Below are 16,715 nucleotides of genomic sequence, written 5' to 3' on the forward strand. Positions count from 1 at the left end.
TCGCAAACTTCCACTATCTGTTTGCACATATGTACATATAATTGTAGATTTTAAAGACCTAGTCAGTCAGTGTGCAGTCAAATAGCCTACTTCACTGGGTTCTTATGAAGATAAAACAGATGCAAGGAGAGAATGTAAATGGTTTTGGATCCTCATTAAGGAGAAAAGTGGATTATAATAATGTAAAACTAACTAAAATAATTGACTGATGGTTATATCTTAAATGGCTCCAAAGCCAGTTTAATATTTCAGGCCCATAACATCATTCTTTCTATATATGAACATAATCCCTAGAGACTAGAATCAAAGATGTAGAGGAACTATAGAAAAGTGGGGAATTCAATTAAAATAATCTAGAAAAACAGCTGGAAAAGAAAGTTACCAGATTTACTGGCTGTTCCTTTTGTCATCTTCACACTGCATCAAATGGACCCCAGCAGGAAGACCCCCTATAATGTGGTCTCCAATTTGTTTTAAAACATGTATATAATCCCACCTAACGCACACTCCTGTTAACTGGTCTGCAGTGTCATACGCAGAGATAAATTCTGTGTAGTGTAGTGTGACGTAATGGTTAAGAGCAGGTAGACTCTAATCTGGAGAACTGGGTTTGATTCCCTACTCCTCCACAAGAGCGGTGGAGCTTTATCAGGTGAACCAGATGTGTTTCCACACTCCTACATTCCTGCTGGGTGATCTTAGGCTAGTCACAGTTCTTTGGAGCTCTCTCAGTTCCACCCACCTCACAAGGTATCGGTTGTGGGGAGAGGAAGGGAAAGGAGTTTGTAAGCCCCTTTGAGTCTCCTTACAGGAGCAAAAGGTGGGATATAAATCCAAACTCTTCTTCAAAATGAAAATGACATTGGATGCAATCAAAAGGGTAGGGAAGGGAGGAGGAGCTTTAATGCTTCCATCGAGGGTTATTTTTCTTCTCAAAATCCATGCAGGAAAAACCATATCGAGGAGTAATTCTGAGAGGAAAAATTGCCATCAGTGACAGAACTGAAGCATTCACGGTTTACTCTCCCTTCCTTCATTTCTGTTTGCAGCATTCCAGAATTGCAAACAGCTCCTGGGGAGGAAAAATCCCTGCAGCTTGGCCTTTACTATGAAGGAATCTACATATGCAGAGTGAACTTATTTTTACCTTTCAGTTCAGTTTTAAAGTTACTGGAGCACACCTCATTAACGGGTCAGAACTCAATACTGGACAGAGGAGAGGATTTTAAAAATCAAAACAGGACATAATAGTAACATTTTGTGCCGCTCTCTAAACCAGCCCCTCTGCCATACAGCATTGCCCATCCACTTGCTCCCCATTCTACCCACAAACCAGCTATAAAGACCATGGAGTGATCAAAATGTGATAAGCCACACTTGCCTGTTGCTAGGAAACGATGCATTGCCAACAGCAACTGTGGTGAGATTTTAACCTTCATTTCACTGTCTGTCTGTTTGAAGGCAGAGAAGTCCTGCTTTCTCTCCCGATGGGCTACTTTCTTTTTGGTCTTGTTATCAGCTGGGGATAGAAAAATGAAAGAAATGTTAGATTAAATGTCAGTAAGAACACTGGGAGATAATACCAAGGGGAACAGCTCAGAGGCATCAACATATTCTATAAGTTATGAGTATAGTTATTTTGATCCATATCCAGTCATACAACAGTAAAATCGGGCATCTATATATTTGTTCATTCATCTGATTGTGGTGGTCTTCATCTTTTGCTATCTGAATCATCAATATTTCTAGTCCAAGCAACACAGAGAATGAATTTAAAACATTTTTCCTATGATGGTGACCGAGAACATAAGATGAGGCAAAGGGCTTTCAGTGTCATCATATAGGAGTACCTTGTTCCATTGCACAGGTGCTTGAATTCAGATTGTCAGAAAAGAGGATATGCCTCTCTGCATTGTAGGACAGTCACAAAGGGGAAAAACAGTGCACCATTCAAAACTCCTAATGTAAGATCATTAGAGTGGCTTCAGACTTTCAGTTCTAGCACATTTTTTGCATAAACAATACGTAATAAAGCAAGGGGAGTTTTTAAAATCCATTTAAACCAAATGAAAATAGCAAGCTATTGCCTTGCACAAAACACCATGATAATTATAAAGCAAACAGAGTTAAAAACCTTGATAGGATTGATCTGTCTGTAGCTATATGGAAATAATAATAATAATAATAATAATAATAATAATAATAATAATAATAATAATAAGAAGAAGAAGAAGAAGAAGAAGAAGAAGAAGAGGAGGAGGAGGAGGAGGAGGAGGAGGAGGAGGAGGAGGAGGGGCTTACAAACACACTGTGAGGTAGGTGGGGCTGAGAGAGCTCAGAAGAACTGTGACTAGCCCAAGGTCACTCAGCTGGCATGTGTTTGAGTGTACAGGCTAATCTGAATTCCCCAGATAAGTCTCCACAGCTCAAGAGGCAGAGCGGAGAATCAAACCCGGTTCCTCCAGATTAGAGTACACCTGCTCTTAACCATTACGCCACTGCTGGATACTGTGGGTATTGAACAAGACATATAGTGTTAAAAATAAATCTACATACAAATAAGTAATGAACTACATTATAATTGGTTAAAAGTTAAAATGGTTAATTTTTCCATTATTGGCAAAGTCAAACCTGAGCCTTTTTTAGAAGTAAAGAACACCTGTACATTAATAATTGGACAAACATGACATTTTACAGAATGACACTAGGCATTTCACTAGTCTTGTGTATACAGGAGAGGAATATTGGGAGTGTTTCTGCCATCTGCACATGATCAAAGATGAACTTCTGTTTTCTCTTCCTCTTGCAAATAAAAAAGCCTAGGTATAGTCAGAATTGTGAGCCTTTAGGCATAAGCTGAAGAGCAAGAGCCAAAGGAATCTTGGCCCTTGGCTCTCAGCCTGTGGCTTTAGATAAGTTTGCTAGCACCAACACAAGGTGTAGTTCGTTATATTTTTTGGATTTTATTTAAATTGTATCCTTCTAGCTTTTGGGTTCTCATTGGGGAAAAATGTGGGATGGGATATATATTTATAAATAGATAGTATCTGTCATACTCAGACATCATAAAGATTCCAGGGATGTAGAAGTGTAGGTTTGTTGGACCCTGTAGCACTTACAGTCGTGAATCTTTAAAGTGGCACAAGGCTTGTCTTTTACTCAGAACAGCTCTCTGACCCATGTCTTGGTCTATCCCAGGGGTAGGGAACCTGCGGCTCTCCAGATGTTCAGGAACTACAATTCCCATCAGCCTCTGTCAGCATGGCCAATTGGCCATGCTGGTAGGGGCTGATGGGAATTGTAGTTCCTGAACATCTGGAGAGCCGCAGGTTCCCTACCCCTGGTCTATCCTTTCTAGGTGGGGGCTGGGTGAGCTTTGGCAAATGCCTACCTATCCTCTTTACTTCCTTCTCTTTTAAAGTTGCAGGGTGAGGAAGGAGAGAGCACACCAGCAAAAATGAACCTGATCTCATTCCTCTTTATTTTCAGACAAGTGGGATGGGCAGGAGGGAACTGCTATGGAAGGTGCGGGAGAAGAGTCCATTGGATACTTACCGTGAAGGGCTTTTCTACTGGAGGGAAGGGAAGACATCTTGCTAGAGATATGCTCGTCATTGCTTGCAGGGAGGCAGGGACCAATCAAATTCTTTTGATCCCACTTCCTGTGGTGGTCCTCAGGGGCGGATCCCCTCAGTACACTGTCTGTCATCGTAGTAGAAATGAGGACCACGAAAACCGTTGGCTCCACAAATAAGCACACAACACTTGAACACAACGTCGTACACCAAATGAGACACAACGTTGACAACACGCTAAGGTTCCCTCCTAGCCACCTCGTTTCCAATTTTAGTTGTGTATTGGCATCATCAGAGCAAGATAGAGGCAGGGAGGGTCCAAGATGTCTTCCCTTCCCTCCAGTAGAAAAGCCCTTCACGGTAAGTATCCAATGGACTCTTCTACTGGGGGGGAAGACATCTTGCTAGGGACCTCCCCGAGCAGTGTCCCCTAACTAGGGTGGGCCTCATCAATCTCCGATGATGTTTTCCAACACCCGCCTACCAAAGGCCACCTCTGTGGCCGCTATGGAATTGAGTTTGTAGTGTCTAACGAATGATGACATGGAGGACCAGGTTGCCGCTTTGCAGATTTCTTCCACTGAAGCGTGGTTTCTGAATGCTGCGTTGGTTGCCGCGCTTCTAATAGAGTGCGCGGTGACTCCTGATGGTAGAGGAAGGCCACTGGCCTTGTATGCCTCAATGATGGTTGCTTTTAGCGTCGAGGTTACGGCTGCCTTTGACATTGGTAAGCCCAACCTGGGTGGTTGAATGTTGACGAACAAGGTTTCTGACACGCAGTTCTTCCGTCCTGATAAGGAAGGCTTTTAGTGCCCTCCTGACGTCTAGAGTGTGCCACACGACTTCCTTTGGATGTTTAGGGTTTGGCATGAAGTTTGGTAATGTTATTTCCTGTTGTCGGTGAAAGGTGCTGTTTACCTTTGGGATGAAGGCCGGGTCTGTTCTCAATGTTACTCTGTCCTGTGAAAATGTGCACAGTCTCGGGTTCGAGGAGAGCGCGTGGAGCTCCGAGACCCTCCTGGCCGAGGTTATGGAGATCAGGAACAAAGTCTTCATCCTCACCCACCTCAGTTGGACAGACTGAATCGGTTCGAAGGGGTGCTTAGTAAGTGCCGTCAATACGGTGTGTAACTTCCACGATGGGAATCTATGGATTGTAGGGGGTTGTGACAGCTTCACCCCCCTTAAGAAGTTCATAACGACCCTATGTTTTGTGATTGGGAGGCCATCGATAGAGGGGCAAACGGTAGCAATGGCAGCTAGCTGTCTTTTCAGAGTGTTACTGCGAAGGCCCATATCAAATCCCCTCTGCAGGAATTCTAGTAAATCCTGCAGTGATGGCTGTTCTGAGTGGCACTTGCACCACCTCACGTAGGCTTTCCATGAGGCATTATATATATTGATGGTGGAGCCCCTGCGTGCCGCCAGTATGGTGTTTGTGACCTTTGCGGAAAAACCTCTACCCATTAGATGCCTCCTCTCACAAGCCACGCGGTCAAACTGAGCCATTCTGGATTGGGAAAGTTGATGGGGCCTTGTGAGAGGAGGTCCGGAACCGGGCTCAGCTGCAGGGGAGGCGCTATGAGGATCTCCTGGATCGTTGAGAACCACGGCCTCCTGGGCCATCGTGGTGCGACCAGGATTACTGTCGCTTTTTCCTGTTTTATTTTCCTGAGAAGGCGTGCTATCACTGGGAAGGGAGGAAAGGCATAGAGCCGTGGTGGCGAACCTTTGACACTCCAGATGTTATGGACTACACTTCCCATCAGCCCCTTCCAGCATGGCCAATTGGCCATGCTGGCAGGGGCTGATGGGAATTGTAGTCCATAACATCTGGAGTGCCAAAGGTTCGCCACCACTGGCATAGAGGATCCCCGGGGGCCAGGGAGCGGTTAACACGTCTGTGTCTATGGCTCTGGGATCGTAGAACCTGGTCATAAACCTTTTCAGTTGCGCGTTGCTGGGGGACGCAAATAAGTCCACTGTCGGGGATCCCAGAGTCCTGGTTATTAGCTGGAAAACTCTTGGGTTTAGATGCCATTCCCCTTCCTGGATCTGCTGTCTGCTGAGCCAGTCTGCTTTTTTGTTTTGAATCCCTTTTATGTGTTGGGCTTCCAGTGACAGTAGGTGCTGTTCTGCCCATTGTAGGATTTTGGACACCTCGCGGTGCAATCTTGGGGATCGTGAGCCTCCCTGATTGTTTATGTACATTTTTGCTGAAATGTTGTCCGTCCGCACGATCACGTGCTGAGCATTGATCTGCGGTTGGAAATGTACCAGGGCTAGTAGGATTGCCCTTGTCTCGAGGATGTTTATTGGGAGCTTGGTTTCCTGAGTTGACCAAGTTTCCTGGACAAATAGGTGGTTTAGCGTTGCCCCCCAGCCCTTCAGGCTGGCGTCTGTGAAAATTTGGGGTCTGTGACCATGCAGGAACCTTTTTCCTTTTGAGAGGTTGCTTGGTAGTAGCCACCACCGGAGGCTGTGCGCGACTGAACTGGGCAAAGCTACTTTTTTGTCCTTTTTTAGAATTATGTTTCTTTGGTATCTTTTCAGGAACAGTTGTAGAGGCCTGGCATGGAATCTTGCCCACTGGGTGAGGTCTATCACTGATATGAAGAGGCCTAGGAGGCTTGTGAGTTGAAGCACCGAGTGCTGTCTCAAGCCGAGTTCTAGTCTGATTGCTTTTTGTATTTTTACTATTTTTTGTTTTGGAATGAAGAGGGCGTCCTTGGTTGTATCTATGATGGCACCTAAGTGCGCTAATTGTGGCGCTGGCATAAGGGAGCTTTTTTCTTTGTTTATCAGGAACCCGTGCCTCTGTAGCACGTTCTGGACCTCCTCTACATCCTTGATCCCCTGAGTGTGAGACTTGGAGCGGATTAGGAGGTCGTCTAAGTAGGGATATATGTGTATTCCCTGCTCTCTGAGGAGAATGATGGGGGCCATCAAAACTTTTGAGAACGTTCGCGGGGCTGTGGCCAGTCCAAATGGGAGAGTTCTGTATTGTATGTGACGCTCTCCCACTGCGAACCTGAGGAAGCGTCTGTGGGCCGGATGGATCAAAATATGCAAGTACGCTTCCTTCAGATCCAGGGAGGTGAGAAAGTCCCCGTGATTGATTGCCAATGTGATGGATTTCAGTGTTTCCATCTTGAATTTTGGTAATTTTATGAATTTGTTGAGAAATTTCAGGTTCAGCACTGCTCTGTAGTCCCCGGACTTTTTGGGGACCGTAAAGAGATGCGAATAAACACCTGAGAATTTCTCCTGGCTTGGGACTCCCTCCGCTGCCTGGATCATTAGTAAGTGATCTATTGCTTCTAAGGTTCGGTTTGCTTTTACTGGGTCCCTGGACAGAGGGGATGGCACAAAGTGATGTTTTGGTATTTTTAAGAACTCTATTGTATAACCGACTCTTACTACTTCCTGTACCCATCTGTCCGCATGGTCGCCCTGCCAGTGCTGATGGAATTTGGCAAGGCGGCCCCCCACAGGGGGGTCGACAGCGTCATTGTTTATTGCGGTCGGTTTTGAAATTCTTTCCTTGTTTGTTGAAGGGCCTGTAGTTCTGCTTGTTCCGAAAGGAACTTTGGTTCTGCCAGTTAGGGCGGGAACCTTCCTTGGGAAACCTAGCCATGGTCTTGTGGGTTCTGAAGGTAGATCTGGTAAAACCCTGAGATCTCTCTGGTTTTAGGGTTTTGGGCATTGCTTTCTTTTTGTCTTTAGTTTCTACAAGAACCTGATCTAGCTCTTTTCCGAACAGTGCTCCCCCAGAGTAGGAATAGGCTGCTAACACGTGTTTTGACTGCGTGTCCGCCTGCCAAGGGCGAATCCAGGCATTCCTTCTTGCCACCATGTTGGATGCTATGGTTCTGGCTGCAAGAGTGATAGCGTCCATGGTAGCGTCTGCAATAAAGGCATTGGCTATAAACACCCTCTCCACCCCCTCTCTCAGGGCTGATTCATCTGCTGGGAGCCTCTCTAAAATCCGTTTCTGCCACTCCATGGCTGCCCTGGAGACGGTGGAGGCCGGGATGAGGGACTTTATTAAGGCAGCTAGCCAGTCATGGGATCTGCGGAGGGCCGCCTCTGATCTGCGGTCTAAAGGATCCTTAATGGACCCTTCTCCTTCTTTAGCCACCAGCCCCCCGGAATGCAGGATAGCTACAGGTGAGTCTACAGGAGGGCTCTGCATCATGGTGTGAAAGGTGGAGGGCAACAGGTAAGTCTTTTTGAAGGTTGGAGGGAGTCCCTTCCTACCGGCTGGATTTTGCCATTCCTTCTTGATGCGTTTGACAAAGTATTCCGGCACTGGGAAAAAATTTTCCCTTTCAGAGTCTTTTGGGAAATAAGTCTGTTTTCCTTTAGGGAAACCCTTAACTGTCTTAGAGGAGTCCTCCCCCACCGAATTGTCTGGTTCTGCCGCGTCAGCCTTATCCTGCAAATCGAGTGCTGATATTGTTTTTACAATTAGCATTTGTAAATCGTCATTGTTGAACAGTTTAGTGGATTGATCAGAAGCCTCCTCGAGGGATTCCTCTCCCTCTGAGAATCTCTCATTTTCCTCAATGTCTGCATTGTCTGACCTGTCCTCTTCCTCATCCGGAAAGGAGATGGGGTCCCTTGGGCGTGCCCTCTGGTTATTAGTGGGAGGTGAAGCATGGGATTGGGGCCGGGCGCGTTGGTTTTGCGTTCTGTGCCCCTGTTGTGCCAGCTCCGCCTGACGTTCTCTGGCCGTCAAGGCTTTTTCAATTGCTGCTTGCAGTAACTCTGCAAAGTCAGCAGGTGGTGCTGCCTGCCAGGTTGCCAGGGCTGAATTGGCGGGAACCTGATCACCGCCCGTAGGGGCTTCTGAGGCGGCGCTGGCCGTTGCGCCGTTTCGCGCCATTTGCAGCGGCTCGTCCCTCCCCCCCAAGGTGGAGCTGGGGCCCGGGACTTGCCTGTTGGAGCTAGCGACGTCATGCTCTTCCGAGGACGACGCCATAGTCCGCTGGTGGGTCGCTTCAACTGCCGGTCGTTCCAAGGCCCGCAAAGGGTTGGAAAGACTCGGCTGGGAGCCGGCTGAATCAGCTGCGCCCTGGGAAGGCGCGCAGCTCCCACACGCCTTTTGCTTCTTCTTTTTCTTGGGCGCGGGAGGTCCCTCCTCGCGCCCTGCTGCGTTGGTTGTGTCTTGCTCTAAACTCCGTTCTGGAGAAAAACGCTCCGTCTGTTTGCTGCTGCCCTTTGCTCCTCTGGTGTTCTCTGCAGAGGAGCGGGCGAAGGTCTCCCTCGGGGGAGTGAAAGACCTCGAGGCCATAGCCTAGACGGAGTGCCTCTGTGCTGACCCTGATTTTTTGTTTTCTCAGAAACACAGGACCAGTATACAAACACAAGACAAACCAATAAACCAGTCTGTAGACTGAAGACAAACGAATAAGACTTTTCCACACACACACACACACACACACAGAGTTGAGTTAAGCGGAGCCTAGCTAAACACACTGCACACCCTGCAGAGGCAGGAACAAACTGAGGGGATCCGCCCCTGAGGACCACCACAGGAAGTGGGATCAAAAGAATTTGATTGGTCCCTGCCTCCCTGCAAGCAATGACGAGCATATCTCTAGCAAGATGTCTTCCCCGCCCAGTAGAAGGGACAGCTTTCTTCTCTCTCTAATTTTTAAAACAGATGATAGCTTTTTTTCAAAGAATAGAAGGTTGTATGAAAGAGAGATTGCTGCCCAGGGTGCCCTCACACCATTTCTACTCCAAACCTTGAAGACTTTACCTGCATACTGTAAGTTTCTAACAGTTTCCCTTTTTGCTCATGACTTATTGGTCTATGAGCACTAAATACATGAAAAGAATGTTTTATATTGTGCTGAAACTTGCAAAGCCTGTTGAACCAGCAGTGAAAGTGGGCCAAAACAAAAATATTATACATTAAGAAGAGCTCTCAGTTTACTCAACTCTTTTTAATTAATATCCATAGCAGGTTGGAGGTAACATGGAAAAGCATAGTGGCTCAGATCATTAGTTACTCCAAAGGTTGCAGGCTAGCAGTAAAAACCTTTCTAAAAGATTCCTGGTCATGGTGCAGGGATTGATGTAAGTGTTGAGGTGTCAATTTTACCTCTTAATTCTTAAGCAATTTTTCTCAAAAAAATTAGCATGTCCATATCAGAAAGGCTTCCTACTTCCTTACTCCAAAAATCTTGGAGGGTAATACTCACTGTACAGATCTGTTTCATCTAGAATCTCAGACTTGATGATCTCTTCAATTACATCTTCCAAGGTAACAATGCCCAAGACTTCATAAAAAGGATCCCCTTCCCCTTCATTGTTCACCCGCTGAACTATTGCCAAGTGAGATTTACCTGCACAGAGTAGTAGAACAAGAAATTAGATATTAAAGCAGAACAACTGACCAAGCTACTTTCAAAATAATACAGAGTGTCACAGTATCCTGCCGTACAATAATATATATCTAAAAGGATATTATCTGAAATGCCTAGCATTATTATCAGTGTAATTGTAAGCAGAGGCATACCTTTCTAAGTTCACTAAAGTCAACCACAAGCAACAAGCAATGTCTATACCATTTCCACAATTCTAAGCCTTGTATAATGCATCCCTGCCTTTTTCTCCAACTTCAAAAACATCACTAACATTCTTTCCTCTTCCAGTTTCAACATGTATTTCCAGTATCCTCTGCGACAAGGCAGAACACTTTCAAAGGCATCGGAAATGAATTCACTTCATGAGTAAAAAAATATTTACCACGAGGGAATTGTGATATCTGAAACAAATTGTGCTACGATAAGATTATTTTTTTAAAAAATCAAATGAGTTCTAGGAAGATTCCAGATTTCTTCATGATATCACAGGTGACAACCAACATGTTGTTGAATTAGTATCATAACTAACAAACATGGGTGAAGACTGCATGTGCCAAATCAGGCAACGTTTTTATCAGTCACTTTAGATTACACTTCACATGCATAACTGATTATTTTGGCAAACGGTTTGTCATAAATTTAAATGCTTCATAAAAGTCACTGAATTTTACTGACAAATGTTTTACAATAAGAATGATTTGTATGTAAAAAACCCAATGATTTGTATTTAAAAATTATGCACACATTCGATGGCGATCAGTATACTCAAATCAATCAGATAATTCCTTGCTAGAATGTAGGTAATTGCTTTCACCTCTAATGGCAGAACTTATCAAGGAGCTCTTAACCAACTTTTCAAAGTCTGACTAAATCTTGGTAGAATTTACTAGTTCAGTGATACATTGTACACCAACTTAATTCATTTCATGTTTGTTAAGGCAATCCTATGTATACACATCTTGAAGAAAGTCCCACTAAACATAGTGTGAGCTACTTTTCAGGAAATATCCATAGGATTCCAGACTATCCAGCTCATCCAGATAGTAACCAGAACATTGCCTTTGATTTTTGCATAGACTTCTTTACAGGCAGAAAGAATTTGGTACAGGCATGTATTCAGTAAACTAAAAAGCATTCAAATGATCCTATCCAAGCTAACTCATACTCAAAGAATGAAGATATCTTGGAAAAATTAGACCAGGGAGGGGACCTTATCAACAACCAACATAAACACTGCATCAGGTCAAACCAATTCAGCTCGGTAAGCTTCACATCTGCTTTCCCAGGGACCCAACATAAGCAGTTAAAAACAAATTCTTTGTGAATGCTGTCTGTCGAAAGCTAAATTCTTTTGCTATTCCCAGCTTGTGATCATTTAAAAGGAATTTTCCAAAGCAAGGTCTAATATTAGACTCAAAATGAAGTTTCCATTCCACTTACACGATATTCTCACCGAAGTAACTACTGCATAATCTGATTGTCTTGGAGCTACTCGTTTAGATGCAGATGGACATATTTTAAATACCTACTTTGCTGCACCAACAAGACTTATCTTGAAGGGACCTTATTTTACAATATGAATAATCAGAACAATAATTTAAATTATGCACATTGCTCAAGTCATAATTACCTTCTTATAGTAATAATCATACTGAACATTTCCAATTCAACATCAGAAGTCCTAAGCCTAAGTCTGTTAGGAACTTTGCAAGTGTAACCAGCATTGAAAGGTGTATTTAACTTTAGGGATCAGGGAGGAGATCTTGGAGACATGTTTGCCACCTGTGGACGATCAAGGTTGCACATCTGTCTCCCTTTCTCTTTCATGTATTTTCAGGTTCTGGGTATGGTCAAAGCGGGAGCCTTTTAGCAAGTTTGTGTCTCAAGTTCTATGGCCTTGAGTGAAGTGGCCCAGACAGATTGTGGGCAAATTGCATGTTGTACTGGTTGTTAAGATTATGATTAATAAATCTATTTGGAATTCCAGTGAGGAGTAAAGCAAGGTATAAATATTAAAATAAATTCTAAATGCTCTTACTATAAAAATCAAATCCAGAATATAAGATTTGTTGTCAACAGAATACAAAGGGTGTGTGTAATATTTAATATTTCCAACTATCCTTTAAGTTCCCATGTGCATTTGTTGTGTTAGTTTACCATCACACACATTTATTGTGTTAGTTTTCCATCACACAGAACAGCTTAGTTTACTATCTATCACAAAGAACAGTTACGACAAACATCGCAGTCAACTCACTCTTCTCTCACATTGATGTCATGCAAACTACAGTGCTAGATGCAAAGTAGGCAAATGCGCAAAAGTTCTTTAATTTTGGCTCCTTACTATTGCTCTTTAATGTTAATTAATATTAAGCACTTTATGCTCAATGAAAGTTTTGCCGATTGCTGTGACCAGGCCACCCAACCACGTACCCCTTTGTTTAGCCTATTTCCCCATTACCTTGCAAAGCTGCTATTTCTTAATTTTCTTAATGATGCTGCTCATTTAGCCTACAGACTTTGAACAATGTCCCACTGGGTACAATTTTTAAAAAGTTAATTTAAATAGCCAACCAGTTTCTGTACTTGGGGTTCCTGGAATTTGACTACAGCTGCAAAAAAATTGGCTAAAGCCAATATAACTCCTAAATCCAGGCCTGCCAAGAATTTCTGGACCTTATCTGATATTGATAGTACCTCATTATCGCACAAGAGAAAATCCACAAATCCCTAATACTACAAAAGGTACCACATTCCAGTAAGTAATGCTCCAAAGTTTCTATTTGAACAGAAGCACAGTCACAAAGTCTATCAGCATATCCAATCCTTTGCCTTCGAACTTACATTACTTGAGAGGGCACAGAGTTTAATCTTGCAAGCACAAATGCCCCCCTATATCAAAGAACAGTTTAAAAATCTAAATATGTTAAGGGTGGCTTCAGGTAAGACTAAGTATAAAAGGGAGCAAGGAGCTCTCTTTGTAGTGTTGATAAAAGTTCAAGTTATTTAAATGCTTATTCACGGCAGAGCATGCTGTTGATCTTCCCAATATCTCCTAATCACTACTGCTAAAACTGTTTAGTCTCCATTAATTTCCTCCACGGGGCAGCCTAGGAGTAGAATTTTAACAGATAGAAGTACCTATTAGCTTTTGTGGCAAACAGAATTTTAAGCCCAAGACTAGAGGCCCTTACTCGTGTCCATGGTTCCAGAGACTGTAAGCTTAGTTCCGCCCTTAAGGAAATATTAGCCACACAACTTGGTATCCCTGTGATCTTTTGCAAAAATAATAATGGGAATCTAGTGTCCATACTGGAGCTCTATTGAGAAGCTGGCCATCTGCTTTTGCATTGAAAGCGGGAACAAACTGTCCACCTTTGCTATTTTAAAAAAAGCTATCATGGCCTTTGTTGCAATGAAGGCCCTGTTATGAGCATTCTCAATATAGGCCCTCCAGGCCAAATTAGTTGGAAGTGAATTCTAAATAACAACAGGGTTACTTGCTCTACAGGTTTCCCATTGATTTGCTAGTTATACTTTGTTAGGTGATTAGATTTAGAAAACACTTATCACTTTAGATTTCCCTTGGTCAATTGTCAGCACTTCTGTACCACCACAATGTTCAAGAAGGCCCTCATCAGTTTTTGGAGGCCCACAGGAGATCTAGCTAACAAAAGCTAAGATCAGTGTATAGTAACACTAATAATTGGTAATTGCCAGCTTTGGAGAACAGAATTTTGGGGTTCTCAAAAGGGATGTCATATCATTTATATACAAATTAAACAGTTTTGGAGCTAGCAGGAATTCTTGCCAAACACGTTTCTCTAAAGGGACAGAATTGGACAAGCAGCCTTCTAAACTACAGTGAACATGAGCCTTCTTGAATAATCAATAACAAATTTTGGCCAATTGATAATTTCCCTAATTTGTCCCACAAACAGTCAATCCCGGTGGGTTTTCCGGGCTGTGTGACCGTGGTCTGGTGAATCTTGTTCCTAACATTACGCCTGCATCTATGGCTGGCATCTTCAGAGGTATATCATAGAGGGAAGTCTGTCAATCCTTTATTCAATCCTGTAGAATTGAATCAAAAGCTACTTGGAGATCCATAAGGCCATGCATAAATTACTTTTTGGAATTGATATGTATTTCCTGCCTAAATTATATAAAACTAAGCCATGATCTATTGTAGATCTTCCAGTGACAATGCCTACTTGTTCAGGACCTAGAATCTTTTCAGAAATCACCCAGTCCAATGATCTCTATCGTAACAAAGAGGCATAGAGCTTTCCTAATGAAGACAAGAGACTAATGATTAGATGGGTTCATCCTATCACATGTATGGGATTGTATCAGTTTATTTAACACTGAAAAAACCCGGAAGCCAGAATAGAGCTCCACCAGTTTATGTTGTGCTGGTACAATTCAATGTTTAGGTCAAAAACTTTCCTGCTTTTCATTCTGCCAATAAGTTTTTTAATTTCCTCAGGTGAGGTCTTAGACCAAGGGGGCTTGCAAGGTGGCTATATGCTTCTAGAGAGAGCACCTTTTATTGTTCTTGTGTGGACTCATTTTGGGAAGCCCTACTTGAATTTCTGTGCATCTCTGACATGGCTGATGGAATAAATAAATAATTCCTATAGGGCAATACAAAATGGTGTATTTGTGCAGCGTCATCAGCAATACATATGTCAAATTACAAGCTGAGAAAGAACACACTTTTCCAAGAAAACTGTTTCTGAATATTCTGCCTAGAAAGCAGATAAATACCAAATTAATTCTAAATGAAGTCTTGGGGATCTTATCAAGTATTACTTCTGCATAATTCCAGCTAGAATGAGGTTGTAAATCATGTAATTTGGCAGATAGCCATTTTATTTAATTGATGCAGATGAGCAGGACTTCTTTGGAGCTCAGCCAGAGTTTAAATCTTTGATTATTCTGATTAATCAATTAAAACATCTGTTGATTTATCAGCAAAAACAAATATCAGTTCGTGGACCCATGAAGTAACAATACACATTTAATTTCTGAAGCTCTTTAGGATTTTGTTCTATGAAAAATATTTTAAGATCTTCCTTTTTAATACAGAAGTGATAGTGTTTGGTTTTTAAATTCTGTGACTTCATATACTTCTTTAAACATCTCCAAAAGATTCATAGTGATATTAATTCATATTGAAGTTTTGGTAATGTACAAATACAAGTGGTAATGTACAAATGCAAAGACTTGTGGAAGGCAGCTCATTTCCCCGACCCTACTATTTCCTCCTTCTCTTCCTTGTAAACCCCCATGACCTCTTGCCTTGCCCTGCCTCCTCTCCTTCCCAGTCTCCAGCCTACATTCCTTTACCTGACCCCGTTTGCAAGCTTACCTTGCTACTCTCCCCCTGGCAAAACTATAGATGAATTTCAGAGTTCTGGCGGGCGGGCTGGGCCCAATTGTGCAATGGGAAACCCCAAAGGACATGCAGGATGCACCCCCCGAACCACTCCCCACACATTTTCTCCTTTCCCTCCTCTTCACAAGCCCCATATTGTCAAATTTCCTTACTTGTTTTTCTCATTCCCATCTTTATCTCTTTCTATCTTCAGCTATACTGATATTTACTTCATTTATATTCCATGTTTCTCTACAATGGGAATCCAAAGCAGCTTACATTGTTCTTGTATGCTCTATCCACATAAAAAACCCCTGCAAGGTAAGTTAGGCTGACTGATTCAAAGGCCCTTTCCGCACGGGCCGGAAACAGCATCCTGGGGACGGCAAAAGCACTGTCCCCAGGGAGCTGTTCGCACGAGCGGCGCGAAGCCGCCGTTTTCCGACCTCACTTCCCCAGCAGCTTTCGAAAAACGGCAGCAGCTCAAAGGCGCCCTCCCTCTCCCCTTTTCACTGTTCACCTACGGTTTCTGTGGCCGTCCGGCGCGTTGGCGAGGCCTGGGAACACGCCCCCCTGCCCTGCGACGCCGGAGCAGTCGCGCAGGGCAGGGGGGCATGTCCCCAGGCCTCGGCAACGCACTGGACGGCCACAGAAACGGCAGGTCAACCGGGTGATGGCGCTCCGCGGCGCCGTCTTCCCGGTTGTTTCTGGGACCGTTCGTGCGAAGGGTCCCAGGGGGGTTGGGTCGGCATCGTGTACGCCGACCCAACCCCCATCGTGGCCGTGCGGAAACGGCCAAAGTCACCTAGTAAACTACCATAGCAGAGAGGTGATCTGAAACTGCATCTTCCAGATCCTAATCTGAAACTCTTAACTACTAAACCACACTGGCATTCATGGGGTAGCTAATGTTGAAAAGTAGCAAGCAGCCAATCTTGCAAGTTAGGTTGTAATAAGTTGGTTTGCAAGTTGTATTGTAGTAAGTTGCCTGGCAGCTGCTGCTGGCCTAGCTACCAAGAGTCTTCTCTAAAAGACCCAAAACAGACCTGGAAAGGTCTGCCCCTCCCCCTGCCTTTTAATGATAGAAAACAAGACTTGAAGGCTCACAATATTGATAGCAGCCACCACTGAAGGGACATTCATTTCATAAAGGTACAAGCACCATTTCTAATATTTTGAGAGTTAACCCCCCAATGTATTTATTTATTTATTTAAAGTTTCAGATTGTTCTGCAAACCTGAAGCTTTTCACAGGTCTATAGAAAGATTTGACTTGATTTAAGTTATCAGCTGATTTGACCTTGATGAAAATTAGATTGATTATGTGAAAATGAAAGTGTTTATGCCTAATAAAGGTTTTTGGATTGGATTGAAAATGAAAGTG

General features: G+C 43.5%; 1 protein-coding gene across 2 annotated transcripts in view; it reads right to left on the bottom strand.

Moving 5' to 3' along the window:
* CNNM2 (cyclin and CBS domain divalent metal cation transport mediator 2) overlaps window positions 1-16,715 on the bottom strand; it is a 148,507-nt gene that overhangs the window by 20,743 nt on the left and 111,049 nt on the right. For both annotated transcript variants that reach the window (XM_048504845.1, XM_048504844.1), the window contains exons 2-3: window positions 9,788-9,931; window positions 1,382-1,519 (exon numbers count right to left, since the gene is read on the bottom strand). In XM_048504845.1, the coding sequence (XP_048360802.1) occupies window positions 1,382-1,519; window positions 9,788-9,931 (282 nt within the window). The remainder of the gene's footprint in view (window positions 1-1,381; window positions 1,520-9,787; window positions 9,932-16,715) is intronic.

Source organism: Sphaerodactylus townsendi, linkage group LG08, assembly GCF_021028975.2.
Source record: "Sphaerodactylus townsendi isolate TG3544 linkage group LG08, MPM_Stown_v2.3, whole genome shotgun sequence".
NCBI classification, from domain to species: Eukaryota; Metazoa; Chordata; class Lepidosauria; order Squamata; family Sphaerodactylidae; genus Sphaerodactylus; species Sphaerodactylus townsendi.